Source organism: Lepisosteus oculatus, chromosome 17 (genome assembly GCF_040954835.1).
Source record: "Lepisosteus oculatus isolate fLepOcu1 chromosome 17, fLepOcu1.hap2, whole genome shotgun sequence".
NCBI lineage: Eukaryota > Metazoa > Chordata > Actinopteri > Semionotiformes > Lepisosteidae > Lepisosteus > Lepisosteus oculatus.
Genome location: NC_090712.1, coordinates 305,181 through 321,444, shown reverse-complemented (window position 1 = coordinate 321,444; position 16,264 = coordinate 305,181). Strand labels below are relative to the sequence as shown.

General features: G+C 42.8%; 1 protein-coding gene across 4 annotated transcripts in view; it reads left to right on the top strand.

The window, feature by feature from the left end:
• tmem63ba (transmembrane protein 63Ba) overlaps window positions 1–16,264 on the top strand; it is a 64,943-nt gene that overhangs the window by 16,750 nt on the left and 31,929 nt on the right. For 2 of the 4 annotated variants that reach the window (XM_015362544.2, XM_015362543.2), the window contains exons 2-5: window positions 7,548–7,729; window positions 8,060–8,139; window positions 13,332–13,370; window positions 15,732–15,822. In XM_015362544.2, the coding sequence (XP_015218030.1) occupies window positions 7,571–7,729; window positions 8,060–8,139; window positions 13,332–13,370; window positions 15,732–15,822 (369 nt within the window). In that variant the 5' untranslated portion in view covers window positions 7,548–7,570. Of the gene's footprint in view, window positions 1–1,193; window positions 1,457–7,547; window positions 7,730–8,059; window positions 8,140–13,331; window positions 13,371–15,731; window positions 15,823–16,264 lie in introns of those variants that run through there. The other 2 variants (XM_006638484.3, XM_015362545.2) reach the window with 2 other exon arrangements.

The following is a 16,264-nucleotide window of genomic DNA, read 5'->3' as shown; positions in this document are numbered from 1 at the left end:
CTCCTGGCCTTGCATGAGGAGTTTCCAGAAGCAGTAGACACTTCTGCCCTAACTTGGCAAGGAAGAAATGGGATACTGCAGGAAAACTAAAATGCTTTTTCATGCCCCAGTGTATCCCAAATGGAATGGTGGGTCCTGTTGAATCATCAGAGGTAAAAAGGCAATTAGTTAAGCATCTGAGTTAATTACATGTCATGCTAATAGTAGAATTTATAGTAAATTCTAAATCTTACAATTATTGTGTAATCAGCAGAATTATTTTCTCTTCTTACTTGTGCATGTTTAATTGTCAAGCCAACCGGATATTCTTAAATTTGACCCAGTCTGATGACATCAAATTACCACATTGATTGGTCGGTTTTATTTACATGCATGTGACGCATTTATTCTGTGGTTTTGGAGACCTTAAATAATGTACTTGAAACTTCGGGATTATATTTCTTATCAAGTTGTGCTCAGTGCAGCTAGTGTTTGAACAGCCTGAAGAGCGGGCAGTGTGATCGCTACAGCTTCATTGCGCGCAGGACTTTGGTCGCAGGGACGCGTTTTACTGTCTTATTCTGCACTGAATTGATCCGATACCCATGTCTCTAAAATTCGAGAAATGGTGCAGACGAATCCGAAGTTCACACAGAACTCCAGCTACTTAAGGGGTCTTTACTGGAGTCTTAACGAAGCTGTGTTGAAAGCAAATGAGGTGCAAATACCCAGCATGTCCATATGCACGCTCTTGAACTGGATAAGGCGCTAAATGCTGTGGTTTTTGTTTTTAAAGTTTGAAAGTGATGGCTTCACTTCAGTACATTTTCTTAATCCGTAAAATGGAATAAAACTGGTATATACGGAGTATCCACGTTCCGCAAGACAATTTAGGACACTGAGAAAATTCTTAATTTCTCCTGCTCCATACACATTATTATGCTCCATACACATTATGGAGCACATGCGTGTTATTTACATTTATTTTATATAAATTACCCAATACGTACAGACCGTTCGATGTGAAAAGCGTTAACAAAATTGTATAGCTTTATAGCTTGATTTTCGTTTCTGAAATCGGAGAGATGTTTGACACGGACGCTCCTTGGGGTCGCCCTGTTGCCGGCGCGCACTCACAGCCGGGCAATTGTTGGGCCGGAGCTGCACCCCTCCTTGAGATGATGTCACCCCGTCTCGGGGTGAATATCAATGCGTCTTTCTTTTGTGAGCTGCGCGCTTTGGAAATAGGCTTCACGAGAACGAAGGATGTTTTTTAGTAATTGCATTTGTGCTCACAAGACAGGCTGCACGGCTTTCATCGGGGTCTTTTAATTAAAAGGCGTGGGGGCTGAGGCGGGACGTGGTTGAAGACACTCCAACCTTGAGTCGCCAGGAGACGAAACCAAAATCTGTTTCTGCACTGTCTTCCTGCGCAACTATGGACTGCGATGTCCTGTGGGCTGTTCCTGCTGCCGAGGTAAAAACACGCGTAAAAATAAAAGATACTTTTATTTGAATGAGAATTTCAGATATATTAACGAAAGGGATTCACAAAACCCCAAAATGTGTAGGCATTCACACACAACACTGTATATTGATAAATAATGTATATGTATAGAGATAATAATCATGTGTGCTGTTACTACTGTATGTTTTGAAGCCAGGGGACTACATTAGCTACTTCTATCTCTATGCAGAATATGCTATAAACGTGCTTGAAAGCTGTGTGCTGGCGTGGTTGCAGGAGTTGCTGAGGAGGGCACTGTAACAGTGGTGATACAGGCTGCGATTTCTTTAGCTACATTTTTTCATCGTCATCAGCCCAAAGCAGGTTAAGTAACTGAGGTCTGAAGTGAGAAGGCTGCCGAAAGCTTATTTTCTTTGTGCTCAGCAGTAATGCGTTGCAGGAGTCAGCTGTGGAAAAGTACTGCACTTGTTTTTGAGTTACTGGAAGATCTATTTATTGGGAGGTTTTGGCAGAAGAGAGTGTGACAGATATTTAGAAAGAGGATGGAAATCTGCACACACAGAGCCCGTGGACAGAGGGCTCTGTAGGGTGAGACCTCGTCTCTTTACAGCACGGCAGCTTCTCCAAACAGGCCATGGTGGACCAGATCAGGTGAACAGTGGGAATCCCTGTTACACCACAATGCTGGGTACGGAGGAATGACAAGGCCTGGAATATGATACTGGAATAATAAATTATTCATGTTGTAGTTCTTTTCACGCTTGATGATTGAGCTGTTGAGAGGCCAGCTGGGAGTCTGCAGCTTTGGAAGCTCTTTGTTTCCATTTGCTTCCAAAATATGATTAATTATATGTGAAATATTATGATAATTTGTTTTAAAATATGCAGCATCTGTTTTTTCTTTCTCAGTTTTCTACCCGTATGCCTTCTCACTATTTTAGAGCTCTGTGAGGAGAGACATGCAGACAGAAGCTGCTCGTGCGAAGCTGGCTGGTTGTGTTTCAGGCAGGTCAGGGCTGTAGCAGACTACTGGGTCAGAACAGGATCACCAGTGATGCAGTTGTGCCTGTCGGGCTCACCTGCTGTTCCTCAGGCAAGTGCCTTAGTCACTGAAAGCAAGCTGAAGACATGTCTCAGTATTCATATTGTCATTGCTGTTTAAGTTTACGTGATGGAAAGCAAACAAATTATTTATATATTCATACCCACACACTACTTTAAAGGTTTACAGAGATTGGAAACCCAAAGAAATTCCTTTGCTTTCCTTTTCTTGAGTACATACACATGTCTGTGGAACTTTATGTATGAAATAGATACAAATGAGATGGATCTCTTAGCAGTTTTTTCTAGCAATACAGAAATATGCTAAATGTATTTTTTACAATACAAAGTTAAGTTTTAATTACCTAAACTGAAGTTTCCTTTGTCTTAGTACCGCACAACATGATAGTTTTATACGTAGATATGAGGAGGAGCCTCTTGTCAGGTTTCAGGGAGGGGCTGACATTTCAGCACTGAGGAAAGAGCCAGAGCTCCTCAGAGCTGTAGGCCAGGGAGTTCAAGAGCATTAGCACTGGCTTTGTTCAGAATAAACCTGCCTGGAGCTGTTCTCTGCTTGGGGTTTGCCACAAGGTATATTAAGTCTGACGGTTCGCTCCATAGGCTAACTTTTAAGAACTGCGAGGGGGTCATACAGAAACCAGGAATTATAGCACCTTAATGCATTGCGCAGTGTTCACAGCAGCACCTCTCTCCAGTATTGATTAATTCCAATAAACAGAACAGACACCCACACCTCTGTGTGGACTGATCGCCACATGCAGGTCAGAGTTTGGAGGATGGTGTTGGCTTCGTCTTACCGATACACAGGGCAGAGAAATGTAGGACTGTCAGGTTCAGGTTGTGCTCGGGTTGTGCAGGTGTGCCAATTAGAGTAGACAGGATTTCAGTAGGGTGTTAAGTAGGGTTGTGCAAGTCTGCAACTTGTTACCCTGGCTTCTTTCAATTGATCCTCAGATTAATTAGCTACTGGCAACCAAACTAGCTGAAGGGGCTGAGTGCTCTCTTATTGTTGGCATCCCTAAGTCGCCTTTTCAAACTCTGTTTCCATCTCAGAATTAGCAATAATGATCATATCATATAATCTCATCTGTGGATTGTGGCTTTTTATGTACAGCATGAGATAAAATTAATTTGTGATTTAATTTTCACTCAGTCGTAACATTCAGCTCACAGATGGGCAAACTGTGGCATGGCCTATAATCACAATTGCTTGTACACCACTGTAAAATCAGATTTTGTGATCTTTGTGCGTTTGAACACTCAGCCATATGCTGTGGGAGGATATAGCACAAATTGGAAAAGCAGTGAGCTGTCAGACGATTAGCAGTAGACGTAGTGAACGATTGTTCTCGGTGCTCTCCTACAACAGTATGGCTGTGCTCTTGTTTGTCGTTACTGTTTTCTTTTCTGTTTGCATTCTGTTTCCATGTGGATACGGAGCAGGTATTTCCTGCCTGTGTTGGAGTCGGGCTGTGTGAGTGAGGTCATCAGAGTTACCGAGTCAACTGCAGTTGCTCACAGATAGCCTGCAGCTGTACCTGCCTCATGAGTGCTTGCTGCTGTGAAAACAAATAAAAAGCACACATGAGCCCTCAGTGAGAGACAGGAAATTGAAGAGATACGCAGTGAAAGATTTCTGAAGAGGTGAAATGCAGTTTTTTGCTGATTGGCACTTATAATGAGCTTTCGTTCTCATCTCGTGCCAAGAGGCACCTCATTTGGATTCTGCAAAAATATTACAGTCGTGTTTATTCTGATGAATGTAAAGTCTCTAATTATATCTAATTATTGTTGTCACATTCCAGGCTGTTCACTATGCCGGGAACTTTCTCCAAGGTAATTTTGGAATAATAATAGGAAGAAGAAGAATCTTATTAAAGGTTATCTTTAGTCAGCAATGCTTTTTCCAATGCCAAGAATGGTTTCTAGAAATTTAAAAATGACCTTTTTCCTAAAAGTAGGTCTTCCTGCACTCCGAAAGAGCATGTGCACATGACTTGCAGTTCTGGTTCCGCTGAAAAGCCGTCCTTCCCTCTTCTGACTTTCTGTGTTCTTGTTTTGCTGCAGCAGCTTGAGAGCAGATGGGTATTAGAGGAGGGACCGATCAGGTCGTGGAGGCAGAGCAAAATGAAAGAGCCAAGATGAGAAATAGAGCTGGAGGCCACAGTTGTGCTCAACACAGCTGGCAGCACCCACCCACCAAGCACACAGATTTAAAAAACGAATTGAGGAATGCAGCGACAGCATGTTAAATTTTTAATTTTTGAAATACCAGTTATTTTTGTTCTACCCACCCAATCTGGAATAGCCAGTTGTGCTTTTTCATGTCTCAGCTCATAATAATAATTGCTTGCGCTTATATAGCGTTTTTCTGGACACTCCACTAAAAGTGCTTTACAGGTAATGGGGACCCCCTCCACCACCACCAATGTGCAGCATCAACCTGGATGATGCGATGGCAGCCATAGTGTGCCAGAACGGTCACCACACATCAGCTCTCAGTGGGGAGGAGAGCAGAGTAATGAAGCCAGTTCATAGAGGGGGATTATTAGGAGGCCATGATTGTTAAGGGCCAATGGGAAATTAGACCAGGACGCCGGGGTTACACCCCTACTCTTTTCAAGAAACACCCTGGGATTTTTAATGACCACAGAGAGTCAGGACCTCGGTTTTACGCCTCATCCGAAGGACGCCGCCTGTTTACAGTATAGTGTCACTGTCGCTATACTGGGGCATTAGGACTCGCATAGACCACAGGGTGAGCTCCCCCTGCTGGCCCCACTAACGCCTCTTCCAGCAGCAACCTTAGTTTTTCCCAGGAGGTCTCCCACCCAGGTACTGACCAGGCTCACACTTGCTTAGCTTCAGTGGGTTGCCAGTTGTGAGTTGCAGGGTGATATGGCTGCTGGCATATCACCCTGCTCATGCTGGGACCCAGGCACTGACCTGCGGTTGTACAGCACAGCCTGTGCCTGGTTGAGTCACCCAGGAGGCTCCCTAAAGTGTGGCGTTACGAAGTTTAAATTCTTATTGTTAGCACTAAATTTTACAATGAGAGGACTTTGAGTGTTGTTCCATTGTTATTTTTTTATACTTATTTGACCAACCACTTTTATTCAGTGCAACATTGTTTAAATCTCAATCATTTTAATCTCACAGTTGACTGTGTATTTGTATAGTGTGCAATACCAGAAAGAACTGTCAAACAAGCCCAAGGTGGCGATGTAAGTCACCTTAAATACTGCAGAGTGACGACGACGCCCTGGCCGCTGTCTGAGTGCAGAGCCTGATTGGACCAGGAACAGAGTGAACAGCAGAGGCTCAGCTCTGTCAATGCTGTGCAAAGGACTGGATAGGTGTGATGAGTACAAGGAAACTCTTCTGTCAGAGCAGGAGGACTGCATTCTTGTGCCCAATGATTATCCAGTGGTCAGGAAGCACCTTCATTCATGATTAGCCTCTGTTTGTGAGTCCCTGTGTTGTGGTTTATGGGTTACAGATGGCTTGAATATCATTTGGTCTGTCGATCTTCCTTCATGGTGTTTGTTTGGAGATGTGACCTGAAGTGGCGATACTCTATCTAGGCTACAGGAAGATAAGGTGTTCATCCTGTATTAGTAGACAGTACAGTGAGCTTTCAAGTCAGAGGATGTGTCCTGAGAGAGTTGAGATTCAGGAGAAGAGAGCAGGCAGCTGAGAAGCAGGTGAGCAGAAAGACACAGAAGCAGATTGCCTAGCAGAGCTGGGCTGCAGGGTCTGCAGCACTCTTTAGGACACATTCCTGGAGTCTTTGGAAGAGTAACCATGCTGTGACAGAAAGCTCAGGTAAGAGGAGGGCAGTTTAAAGCCTGTTAAAATCTGTTTTATATAATGTTCAAGTAACTGGGGTGAAAGTTTTATTTCACTGGTTTTCAGGTGAAGTCACGCCCTGTCTATTTCTTCATAAAACATGTACACACCCTTTTTTCTGATTGTAATTCCTTTTCTTGCTTTAAATCTTTAAAAAAGTGGAATCACTTCTGCATTTCCATAGTAAAATGCCAGAGTGTATAAAATGCAGTAGATCATCCAAATGGCTGGTGACCTATACATATCTTGAAGTAAAAAAGGCATTTTTAGTATTTTTGGTTCACAGCTGTGTATATATGTTTATATATGGTCTGGTGTTGATCATACTGTCAAGTCGGCTATAAAACTACCACCCTACAGGGCTGCGCAGGTGGGAGCCCGCAGGTGGGAGCCCGCAGGTTTGGCTGCAGGGCGGCACAGTAAAGTTTAGGACTGCTGCACAGTAAGATCCAACCAGGTGCAGATACAAGAGAGACGTGTGTATCACTTGGCCAGGTCTACTTTTGGTTGTTTGTCTCCAGTTCAGTTTCTTAGTCTGTGGAAGGTTATTAATTAGGCCTTTAAACATCTTTTATTTCTGTTCATCTCTCTGGGGCAGGACTAGCTCTTCAGAGGAAGGGGGAAGGCCATAGAAGTTTGGCTATAACTTATGTGATCAAGGACGATAGACATAAAAAATCTCGTTTTATTTAGTTCCCTTTGTTTAACACTTTAACATCTGCTGTGGTTTGCCCCTCGATTCAAAATACAAAGGAAAGCCCTGACCCTGTTATGCTGTCTTATTCCAGGACTGTGAGACATAACAAATTTTTAAAGCTCCACCTACAGTGAAAGAAATTCACATGGAATAAACAGAATATTGGTTCTTCATCATTGTAGTTAAAATATTTTAAATTTTGGCTGTTCTGTTACTAGTGGATTTCTCTGGTTTGGTCACACTCTCCTCAGGTAGTCTTGGTACTGGTCACTATTCACGCTACACTTCGGACAGCTAATTTGACTGGGGGACTGTTTCTTTCTTCAGCCTGGACAGAGGCACTGCTTCGGGTTCAAGGGTGAAAGGAAGAGGTTGGGACAGGGTCGTGTTGAAGACTCCGATGGTGTGGGTGGGATTGTGGGGCAGGTGAGCTCCTGCAGGTCCTCTGCTCTTCTCATGCTGTTCCTCTCACACTGTCTGGTTGTTCCCCAGGTGCGAAGGATGAGGAAGTGAGGATGCTCCCTGTGCTGATCGCGACGATGGGTGGGCTGGCAGAAGCCTCCAACACGTCCAGGGACTACTGCTACTCTGCCCGCATCCGCAGCACAGTGCTGCAGGGGCTGCCCTTCGGCGGGGTCCCCACTGTGCTCGCCCTCGATTTCATGTGTTTCCTGGTGAGTCGCGAGGCGCCCGAACAAGCTGTAACGGGCCTGGGGATTAGTTGCGCAGTCAGACTGCTAGAAAATGACTCCATCTTTGATTGTCCAGAGTACTTCGTGTAAACGTGATTTGTCAAGTACAGACGAGAACTAGCCGACGTGCCTCGATGACAAGGAGCTGGAAATTAGCCTAGTACAAAACCTTAAAGAGGCTTTCTGAAAATCAGTTGCAGAGATCTTCCCTCTGCATAAGTAGAGCCCAGAGCAGCTAATGAACTGTGGAAAGAAATAGGCTGTTTTCTTGAGCTTGGAACTGACAGCTCCATTTTCTGTTTTTACTTACAGGTTCTGCTGTTTGTGTTCTCCATTTTAAGAAAGGTGGCCTGGGATTACGGGCGCTTAGCCTTAGTGACGGATGCAGACAGGTAACTCTCGCAACACCTGGGTGTGTTGTTTTAATTCGGTTTTGGGGTGGGTAAGCTATTGGTGATACCAAATAGTCAACTGCTGAGCTCATGTGAGCCCTCCTTCTTAACTGGTTAGCAAGCATATTATAAGCTGTCCAAAGGCTTAAACACCAAGAAGAGATGTTCATTCAGTTGCACATCACATATGAAGGGCTCATTATTTCTTTGTGAACTCACTATTTCATTTTTATGTAAATGTTCACTTATTCTAGTGGTTGAGTTTAACAATTTATCCACACAGTGATGGACATCTCGGCAGTCTGTGCCTTTTTAGGCATATTCTAATAGTATCTAACTGGAAATTGATTTTTGTTAATCTGGGTTCAACCCTGAGTGAAGATGTGAAAGTTTGTATTTAGAGCAATGTAAAAGGAGTCCTCTTGCATAATAGTTTTAATTCCTTCAAAAATAACACCAGTGATTATCTTATTGTTGTTTTCTTATTTAATTGCATATCAAAACTAAAGTAATTGTATTTAATCAAAAAGTTAATCATTCCTGCTGTATTCCAGTGTAGTGATATAGCCTGCTGTAGCTGGAGTCCTCTTTAGAAGCAGTCTGGTCCAGTGAGAAGCTTTAGTTTAAAGTTCTTTTAGGTCATCTTGTATGTGATATTCAGAAGTGGCTGAAACAGAAACAGATGTTATTTGTTCACAGAACATCTTTTCTTGGTCTTAATATTTGGGATCCATGAAACTGAAGTTTCATCTGCAAATAGCACTCAGGAGCAATATTCATTTGTATGATTCTCATCGTATATTTTTTCCCCAAGACACAAGCCTGGCCATGGCAGATTGCTTCTGACTTTTTAAGTGTTCACACTGAGTAAAAATACATATTATATACATGTTCATAATCTAACTTCCTTTTTTCCTTAAAATATTTAAAGATATTGAAGAAGGTGAAGGGTACACGTGCCTTCTACTGCGATTTCAGTAAGATCAAAGAATTGCCATTATGTGACAAATAAAAATACTATAATGTTAAAGAATATCAGTTTTTCAGAACTGCAGTTAGAAGTTAGAAGTGATACAGTTTACATTGTACGGAGGGTTGTGAAACCCTGATGCCGGTGCCTTTCTAAGTGACAAAACTGTCCCTTAACACATACATGCACACTGTCAGCTAATGTGACTTTGAATACCACTGGTTTGCAACTTCTTTAACAGGCTGTAAATAAATAAATGTCTTATGTCTGATTGACCCTTTTTTACACAAAGGGTTGTAGGAGGCTGAAACACATTACCCAGTCATGGTTTCAGAGCTAACACTCTGGTTTCTTTCAAGCTGTGTGAGATCCTTTGATTAGTTACTAGCAACCAAGTGAGCAAAGTGAGCCACACGGCCTCCTGATTACACCAACCAAATCTGTAAGCAGTGCAGAAATGAAGTCGTCCCGATGTGGTTTGGAGCGCAGTGGCAGTTTGGTGCAGCTGTGTTACCTCATGCCTGCAGAAGCACAGTTGCACCTGGAGGCCTTCTGGTTAGCAAACGTGCCCAGTTACGGCCAAGCTGTGATGCATGTGATGCACACTGTTTGCACACTCCCATCACGTCAGTTTATGCAGTAGGATATGAAGAACATACTTTGTCTGGTTTTCTGATTTGCGGCCTTGATTCCTAAAGAGATCTCTCTCAGAGCATTGCCAGACAGAAGCTGATAGTTCAGGTCTGGGGCTCAGATCCAGTGCAGTTCATATTCCTGCAGCCTAGAAGGTGCCAGGTGTGCAGTATATTGTGAGCAATCGCTTCAGAAATTAGTAATTTCGTTACTTTTCCCTGACTAGAGAATTGGCATTTGAGAAAAAATATCATTTTTTAGCCCTACTGCTGTCCCAGTAAACAAGATATGTCTTGATCTTGTGTGCATTGAATCACTGTCCGAATGCCCAGTGCTGTCTGCAAACAGAGCAATTGTTCATCAGCTTGCTGATGAGAACTGCAGCTACTGTCCACAGTGGCCTGTAGAAGGAGGGCATGCTTTCTTCCCCAAGGATAACAGATGGCGGGGGGAGGGGAGCAGACAGAAGTCTTGGGACAAGTGTCCAGTCACGTCTGACACTGCAAGAGCTTGGCTGCTGCATAATGAGATATCCTGGAACTGTGCATCCTGCCCCCAGGGAGCTCTGCTCCTGAAGCATCCTGTCCTCACCTCGCCTGTCAGATTGGAGGGATGCTTTGCGCCCTGAGGAATTAACAGCCATTTACTGCAAACTTTTTCCTGTGAAGAATTGGGCCAATTTCTGCATATCCAAAAGACAAAAGATGCCAGTGAGGAGATTGTTTTTATTGTTTATTTTAAAGTATTTTTAACAGTTTTTCCATTTTTTTTCATTTGAATAGTATTCTACAATTGTCCATCACTGTGCGATGTAGTTATATAAGGGACCTGCAAAAAAATGCCAGTTTATTTGATGATAACCGCCTCCCTCAGCTAAATTAGAAATTGCTGTTGATAATGTGACAGGCCTCACTGACACATCCATTGTAAAAGCACTGAAGGAGGCAGAGTTCATGCACACGGTCAGGGCTACTCAATACACACATTTAATTTCATTATTGCTTTTAAAGTCTCCTACTATCCAGTCTGCTGTAAACTTCCTGTAACCTGCCTCTTGTCAACCTAAACCACGCCCTGCTCATCTATTTATAGGAGCATAAAGAAGGTTGCAAGTAAGAGGAGACAAATAGAGCCATCTAGGTCTTTTTGTTTTTACTACTAGCTAACTGATCAGAGGACCTTATGCAACCATTTCCTGAAAGAAGCCAGGTTTTGGCTTTAACAGCATGGCTGGAGATATTGTTCCACACTCCCACATCCCGTTGTGTAAAGAAGTGTCTCTTGTTCTTTAAATTCACTTCCCTGTAGTTTCCATTTGTGTCCTCTGGTTTGTGTTTCACTGTTGGTTTTGAAGAAGTCCAGCAGGTTGAGTTTGTCAGTGCCCTTATGGATTGTGAATACTTTAATCCAGTGGTTCTCAAACTGTGGTACGCCATATGACCCTGAAACTTTGTTGTGGGCGCTGAAAAATCAGGACGGGTTTTCTTATTTTCTATTTTAATACGTGTCGATTATGCAGCGTACGTACTACGATACAGTGCGCGCTAATACTTCGGTGGACACAGAGCTACTATGTAATTCTGTACCACTCTATAGGAATGCGTGCTATGGACGCAAGTGACCGATTGTATTTAAAACAAAAGCTATCTCCAGCAAGTAGGGAGGTAGGAGAATGTGCGTGATTTTGGAACAATGCCAATGTCGTAAACACAGGAATGCATAGCAATACGTGCTACGTAATCTTGTGAGCACAGGAAAGCGTGATAGATAACAGATAAATATTTAAGAACTGTTCTAAGTTAATTTGAGAAAAATACATAGAGCGTTTTTGTGTTTCGCTCCCATGTGCATGAAATAAAAACTTAAAATAAATACAGAAATAAAAACGGAAACGCGGAAAAATGCAAGCTTGTGGATTGCTAAAGCAGGTAAGCCCCACACTATTATGTGTGGAGAAAAAGCTGCTCAACAGCTCGACCTGCTGCCCCCCCCCCGAAAGACACGGTAGGACAGAAACACTGTTGCACTGGTGCTTACACCCAAAGAAGGCTCCACAGCCAAAACATTGTGTTTTCTTTCTTCTCTAGGAATAAATCTATTACTTGTTCCTTCAGAAACACTATTGCTTAGTATGTTAGTATGTATTATGTTTCAGAATTGCTTTGTATTATTTAAGCTCTCGGCCTGTAGTGGACAGCAGGTTTCACTCTGTGCGAAGAAATTCTTGCACTAAGTTGTTCCCCATGGGAGCAGCCCAGCCTGCCGGTTGGTGGGTAGATTCAAACTATCGCATGCGTTAGGATGTGTAATAAACACTGAAGATGGGTACCTTCCAGGCAGCTCAAGGATTACAAGTACAGTTGTGTCTATATGCATAACTACATCTGCGTATTTGACATTCGTGAATTCGCTTGTTCGTGATTTGGTCTGGCCAACGGGGTCTTGCATGGAGACGCTTGCAAGAGTAGAGTGGGACGAAACCAAGTCGAAGCCTGTCAGATTAACGGTGCAGCAGACGAGGATGATGAGATGAAGCTAGCTGGTGAGTGAGCCTCTCCCTGCTCCCTGCCCAAGTACCCCGCAGTCACACCTCAGTGGTGTCTTGTTTCAGTAGTAGTGTAGTGTTCCTCATGGAGCTGGGTTATTAGCTGTCCAGCAGAGAGAAACTGCAGGTGCGCACTGGACGCAGAGGAGTGATTCATGATGTGTATTTATCTTTTTGCAATGAGTTTGTGATTACTGTTTTCATTTTAGTTGATCATTATAATTTTAATTAACTTATAGACAATGCATTAGTGCTTTAAATGTCATATAAGGGAGGATTACTTATGTCTTCTACCTATACATACTACATTACTAGTACTGTTTTATTATATAATCTTTATACTACATTATGCTTAGTATAAATAATTTAACATATAATGAAAACCATTGTCAGTATCACCGCTCAGTTAACATATTGATTAAAAGTATTATTTTCAATCAAGTTTCCAAGGTGCAAAACTGGACACCCTTAGAAGACAAGTAACGCGCTCCGAGGAGAAAATGTTCTTCCTCTCTATATTTTTACCAACGTTGAAGAGCACACCTGGCACTTTAAAGGTTAAAAGGTAGTGTGCTGTGTTTTCAGTTAGGGGGAGTGTTACTCTGTTGTACCCTTGGACACCTGCCAGAAGAAGAGTTTTGTGAAAACGTACAGAGCTGTCTTCAGTGGTTTATATATATGGACTAGAAGAACAGTCCACGATGACACACGGCGTAGTCTTGCCAAGTCAGTCACAGACAGATGTCCCTGCCCTTCCCTCTGTCCGGGAAACATAGTGCAAGGTGAACGGTGGACTGAAGCAGATTTAATCCTTTTACATCAGTGCTGAGGTACTGTGGGGAAATAGAATATTGATCTTCAATTTCCCTTTGCTGCTTCGGTCTTGGTCCTATAAAATGCGTCTGTGCTGTGTAATGGTTCTTGCTGGTCACCTCACTTTGCCTGGGAATAGGTTAAGCTTATGTATTGTCAGTGTTTATTGTCATGTTCCTGATTGCTATACTTGTTAAAAACTTTTTTTCCCTGTTTTGTTTTGCCCTGAAGACAGAGGAAAAGGTTCAGCGGCCTGGAGGAACAGGAATAGTATGTTTTCTTTTAATGTTTTAACATTTACACCTTTCACTTCTCTCCTGGACTGATTCTATTTCTTTCTCTTTTTTCCCAGCTTTCTTGTGAAATAGGTTTCCATCTTTTAAGCTTGACGGGTGTGGGTCAGGAGGGAGTCACGTTTGTCTTTTATTTCTGCTTCACCTCAGTTTCTTTACTTCAGATCTCAGGAGCTGGTTTGTGCTGTTGCTGAAATATTGCCTGAAACATTTCTGAATGGATGGCAGGTTGTTTTCATCGTTCAAGTTAGTTTTCCAGCATTGTTTGATTACACTGGGAGCCTTTTCAACATGATGGGGAACTCTGGGCTGTCCAGCAATCAATGAAACCAGCCCAGTAGTTTTAAAGTGTGTGCTCCTGACGACTGGTTTCTACTGTACAGTTCTGATTGTCTTATTCTTATTGGCTGAGGATCCAAAGCTTTGTTCACAAATGTACATCTCTGCTTTTTAATTTTGGCATAGCTATTTGTTTTTCTGGCCTGCATCCTCAGAAATATACATTTTGGAACCATCTACCTCTTTTCACACAGTGACGCGTCCCAGCACAGCTCCCGCAATAGAGAGCACCTGGTGGAGGACCGATGTAGCTTTCACTGCTAACAGTGCAGACTCTGTGGTTCCTGTCAAACTGAATACCCAAGAGCCAGTTGTCCACCACCACTACTAATCCTACTACTGATCTGATACCTGCACCCAGAGGAGTGCACACCCTTTGTAATGCATACCTCATGAGCAAGTAGCCTTAAATGTTTGGAGGCAATATTCATATTGCTGTTATGAGCTCATTCCAGACCTGTTTCTGTTGTTGTATCATTTCTAAATCGGAATACTGGATCATACCTCCGGCTAACCTTCAGTCTCTGAAACCTTCTCTTTCCCACCTAAGGATTAATAGCTGATTTCAGTCTTTGTCTAGTGCTTTCACTTTCTGTACAGTAGGACGTGTTTAAAAAAACTGAGCAGGAAACCAAGCAAGGGCTGTGTGCTGCAGTTAAATTGAGCTTTCAGATTCCCTGCAGTGGCTTCAAAATATTTAAACTGCGTCTTATTTAGAATCACTAGGAAAAAAAAAATTGAATCCTTTGCACTTTGATTTGTAGAGTGCACAGAACTGATAATAATGATAAATTTAATTCTTTAATTCAAAACATGTTCACGAAAATGTGAAATGTTTTGTAAGCTGCCTTTTAGCTCAACTTGCACTGTGTTTATTAAACACTCCTGCTGTAGTGTTTGGTGTGATCTCTGATCACCTCTAGGGTGCAGATTGTACCTTGAAAGCATGTCAAAAGACTAATACTGTCTTCTTCATATGTCTCTGCCTTTTCTCAAACAGTATGGAGCAAAGAACTGGTTTCTGCCGAATGTACTTGACAGGAGGCTGTGGAAAAAGCTGAATAGCTTTCTGCTCTCAGATTCAAATAACTTTAACACCTCACACCTACGACTAGAATCTTTGCTGCGGCTATTCTATTGTTAAAACTGAAAATGTTAAACATTGCATGAAATGTGTCTGAGAAGCCATGGGAAATGCCGTTTATTAAGGATCTTAACAGACTTTCAACTGCACATCGTCCTTTAAAGTGAAGCATTAGCATTGTGGCCACGAAAAACTCTAAGGGTGTCCTGAAGCAACGCCCAGTTGTACTCACATCAGACGAAACACATCAGGTCCCAATCCAGACACGGGTTCAAATTCCTGTGCAGTATTAGTCTGACACTCAGTATTATTTAGATACTTGAGGTTTGAAGACTTTTCAAACAATTGTCAAGGTGAGAAACATGAAGTTTGAATCCATACCAGCTACTTTCTATTTAGTTCAGTTCAACTTGTTTGGGAGTCTCTCAGCCTTTGCTGGTGACATTCTTGAGGAGCCTGAGGAGATCTGGAACAGATGAGTTTGACTGATTTGAATGGATGATAGCTGTTGGGTGTGTTTAGCAGGTGACACCTTGATGAATTGGATGACCTAATCTTCAAATATGTGAATAGTGTTTGCAGATATGTTTGAACACTATCTGCTTCCAGTGCAGAGCAGTTAACCCAGTTTCAGGCAATTGCAGAACAGCAAAGCGCTTTATATTATTTGTACTTCTTTCTTCAAATTGAAACATCTGTGTAAATTTAGGCAAAATGATTTGTATCATTTAGGAGCCTACAGATTCTGAAATCTGAAACCTGATCAAAGTGTTCTGGGCCACAGTTCTAACCCAGGCCTTCCTGACTGGTTCAGTGCCTTGTGACGACATTCTCAGTAAAAGACCTACATTGAGACCCCATGGGTCAGTTTGCATATAAGCTGACTTATGTGTATTTTCACTTTTATGAATGCAGCGTGGCCTCAGCTCTCCACTCAGAAACCCAGGATCGATATGAACGACTGACATCTGTCTCCAGTTCAGTGGACTTTGATCAGAGAGACAATGTAAGTCTGCTGGGTTCTCATACCCATGACTTCTGGCAGCTGCTTCGCAGACTGCTTCTCTTCCCTTGCGCCGGGAGGACGGAAGCTGTCCTGCCTGAGATCTGCGAGATCTGTCCTCCACACCGGTCCATTCATGCAGACCTCATCGCTGGGAGAACCCGCCTCCCTCGCAGTTCACCGCCCTGGAGGAGATTAGAGGGAACACTTCAGGATTGATTGTTAGTGGAAGACTAGTAATATGCAACTTGTACAGCTTCACCAGACTGGGAGGGAAGTGCAGTATTCAGTCACATTGTCTTGTTCTGCTGGCTCAGCAGTTTGACACAGAGGTCCTGCTTCCTAAGGGCTCTGCCTCTGCGAACTGCAGTACACTGCTCTGCGGTGCAGACACGCACTCCTGACTGTTTGTCATGCTGTGGGAGTCAACAGCAGGTTCATTGTC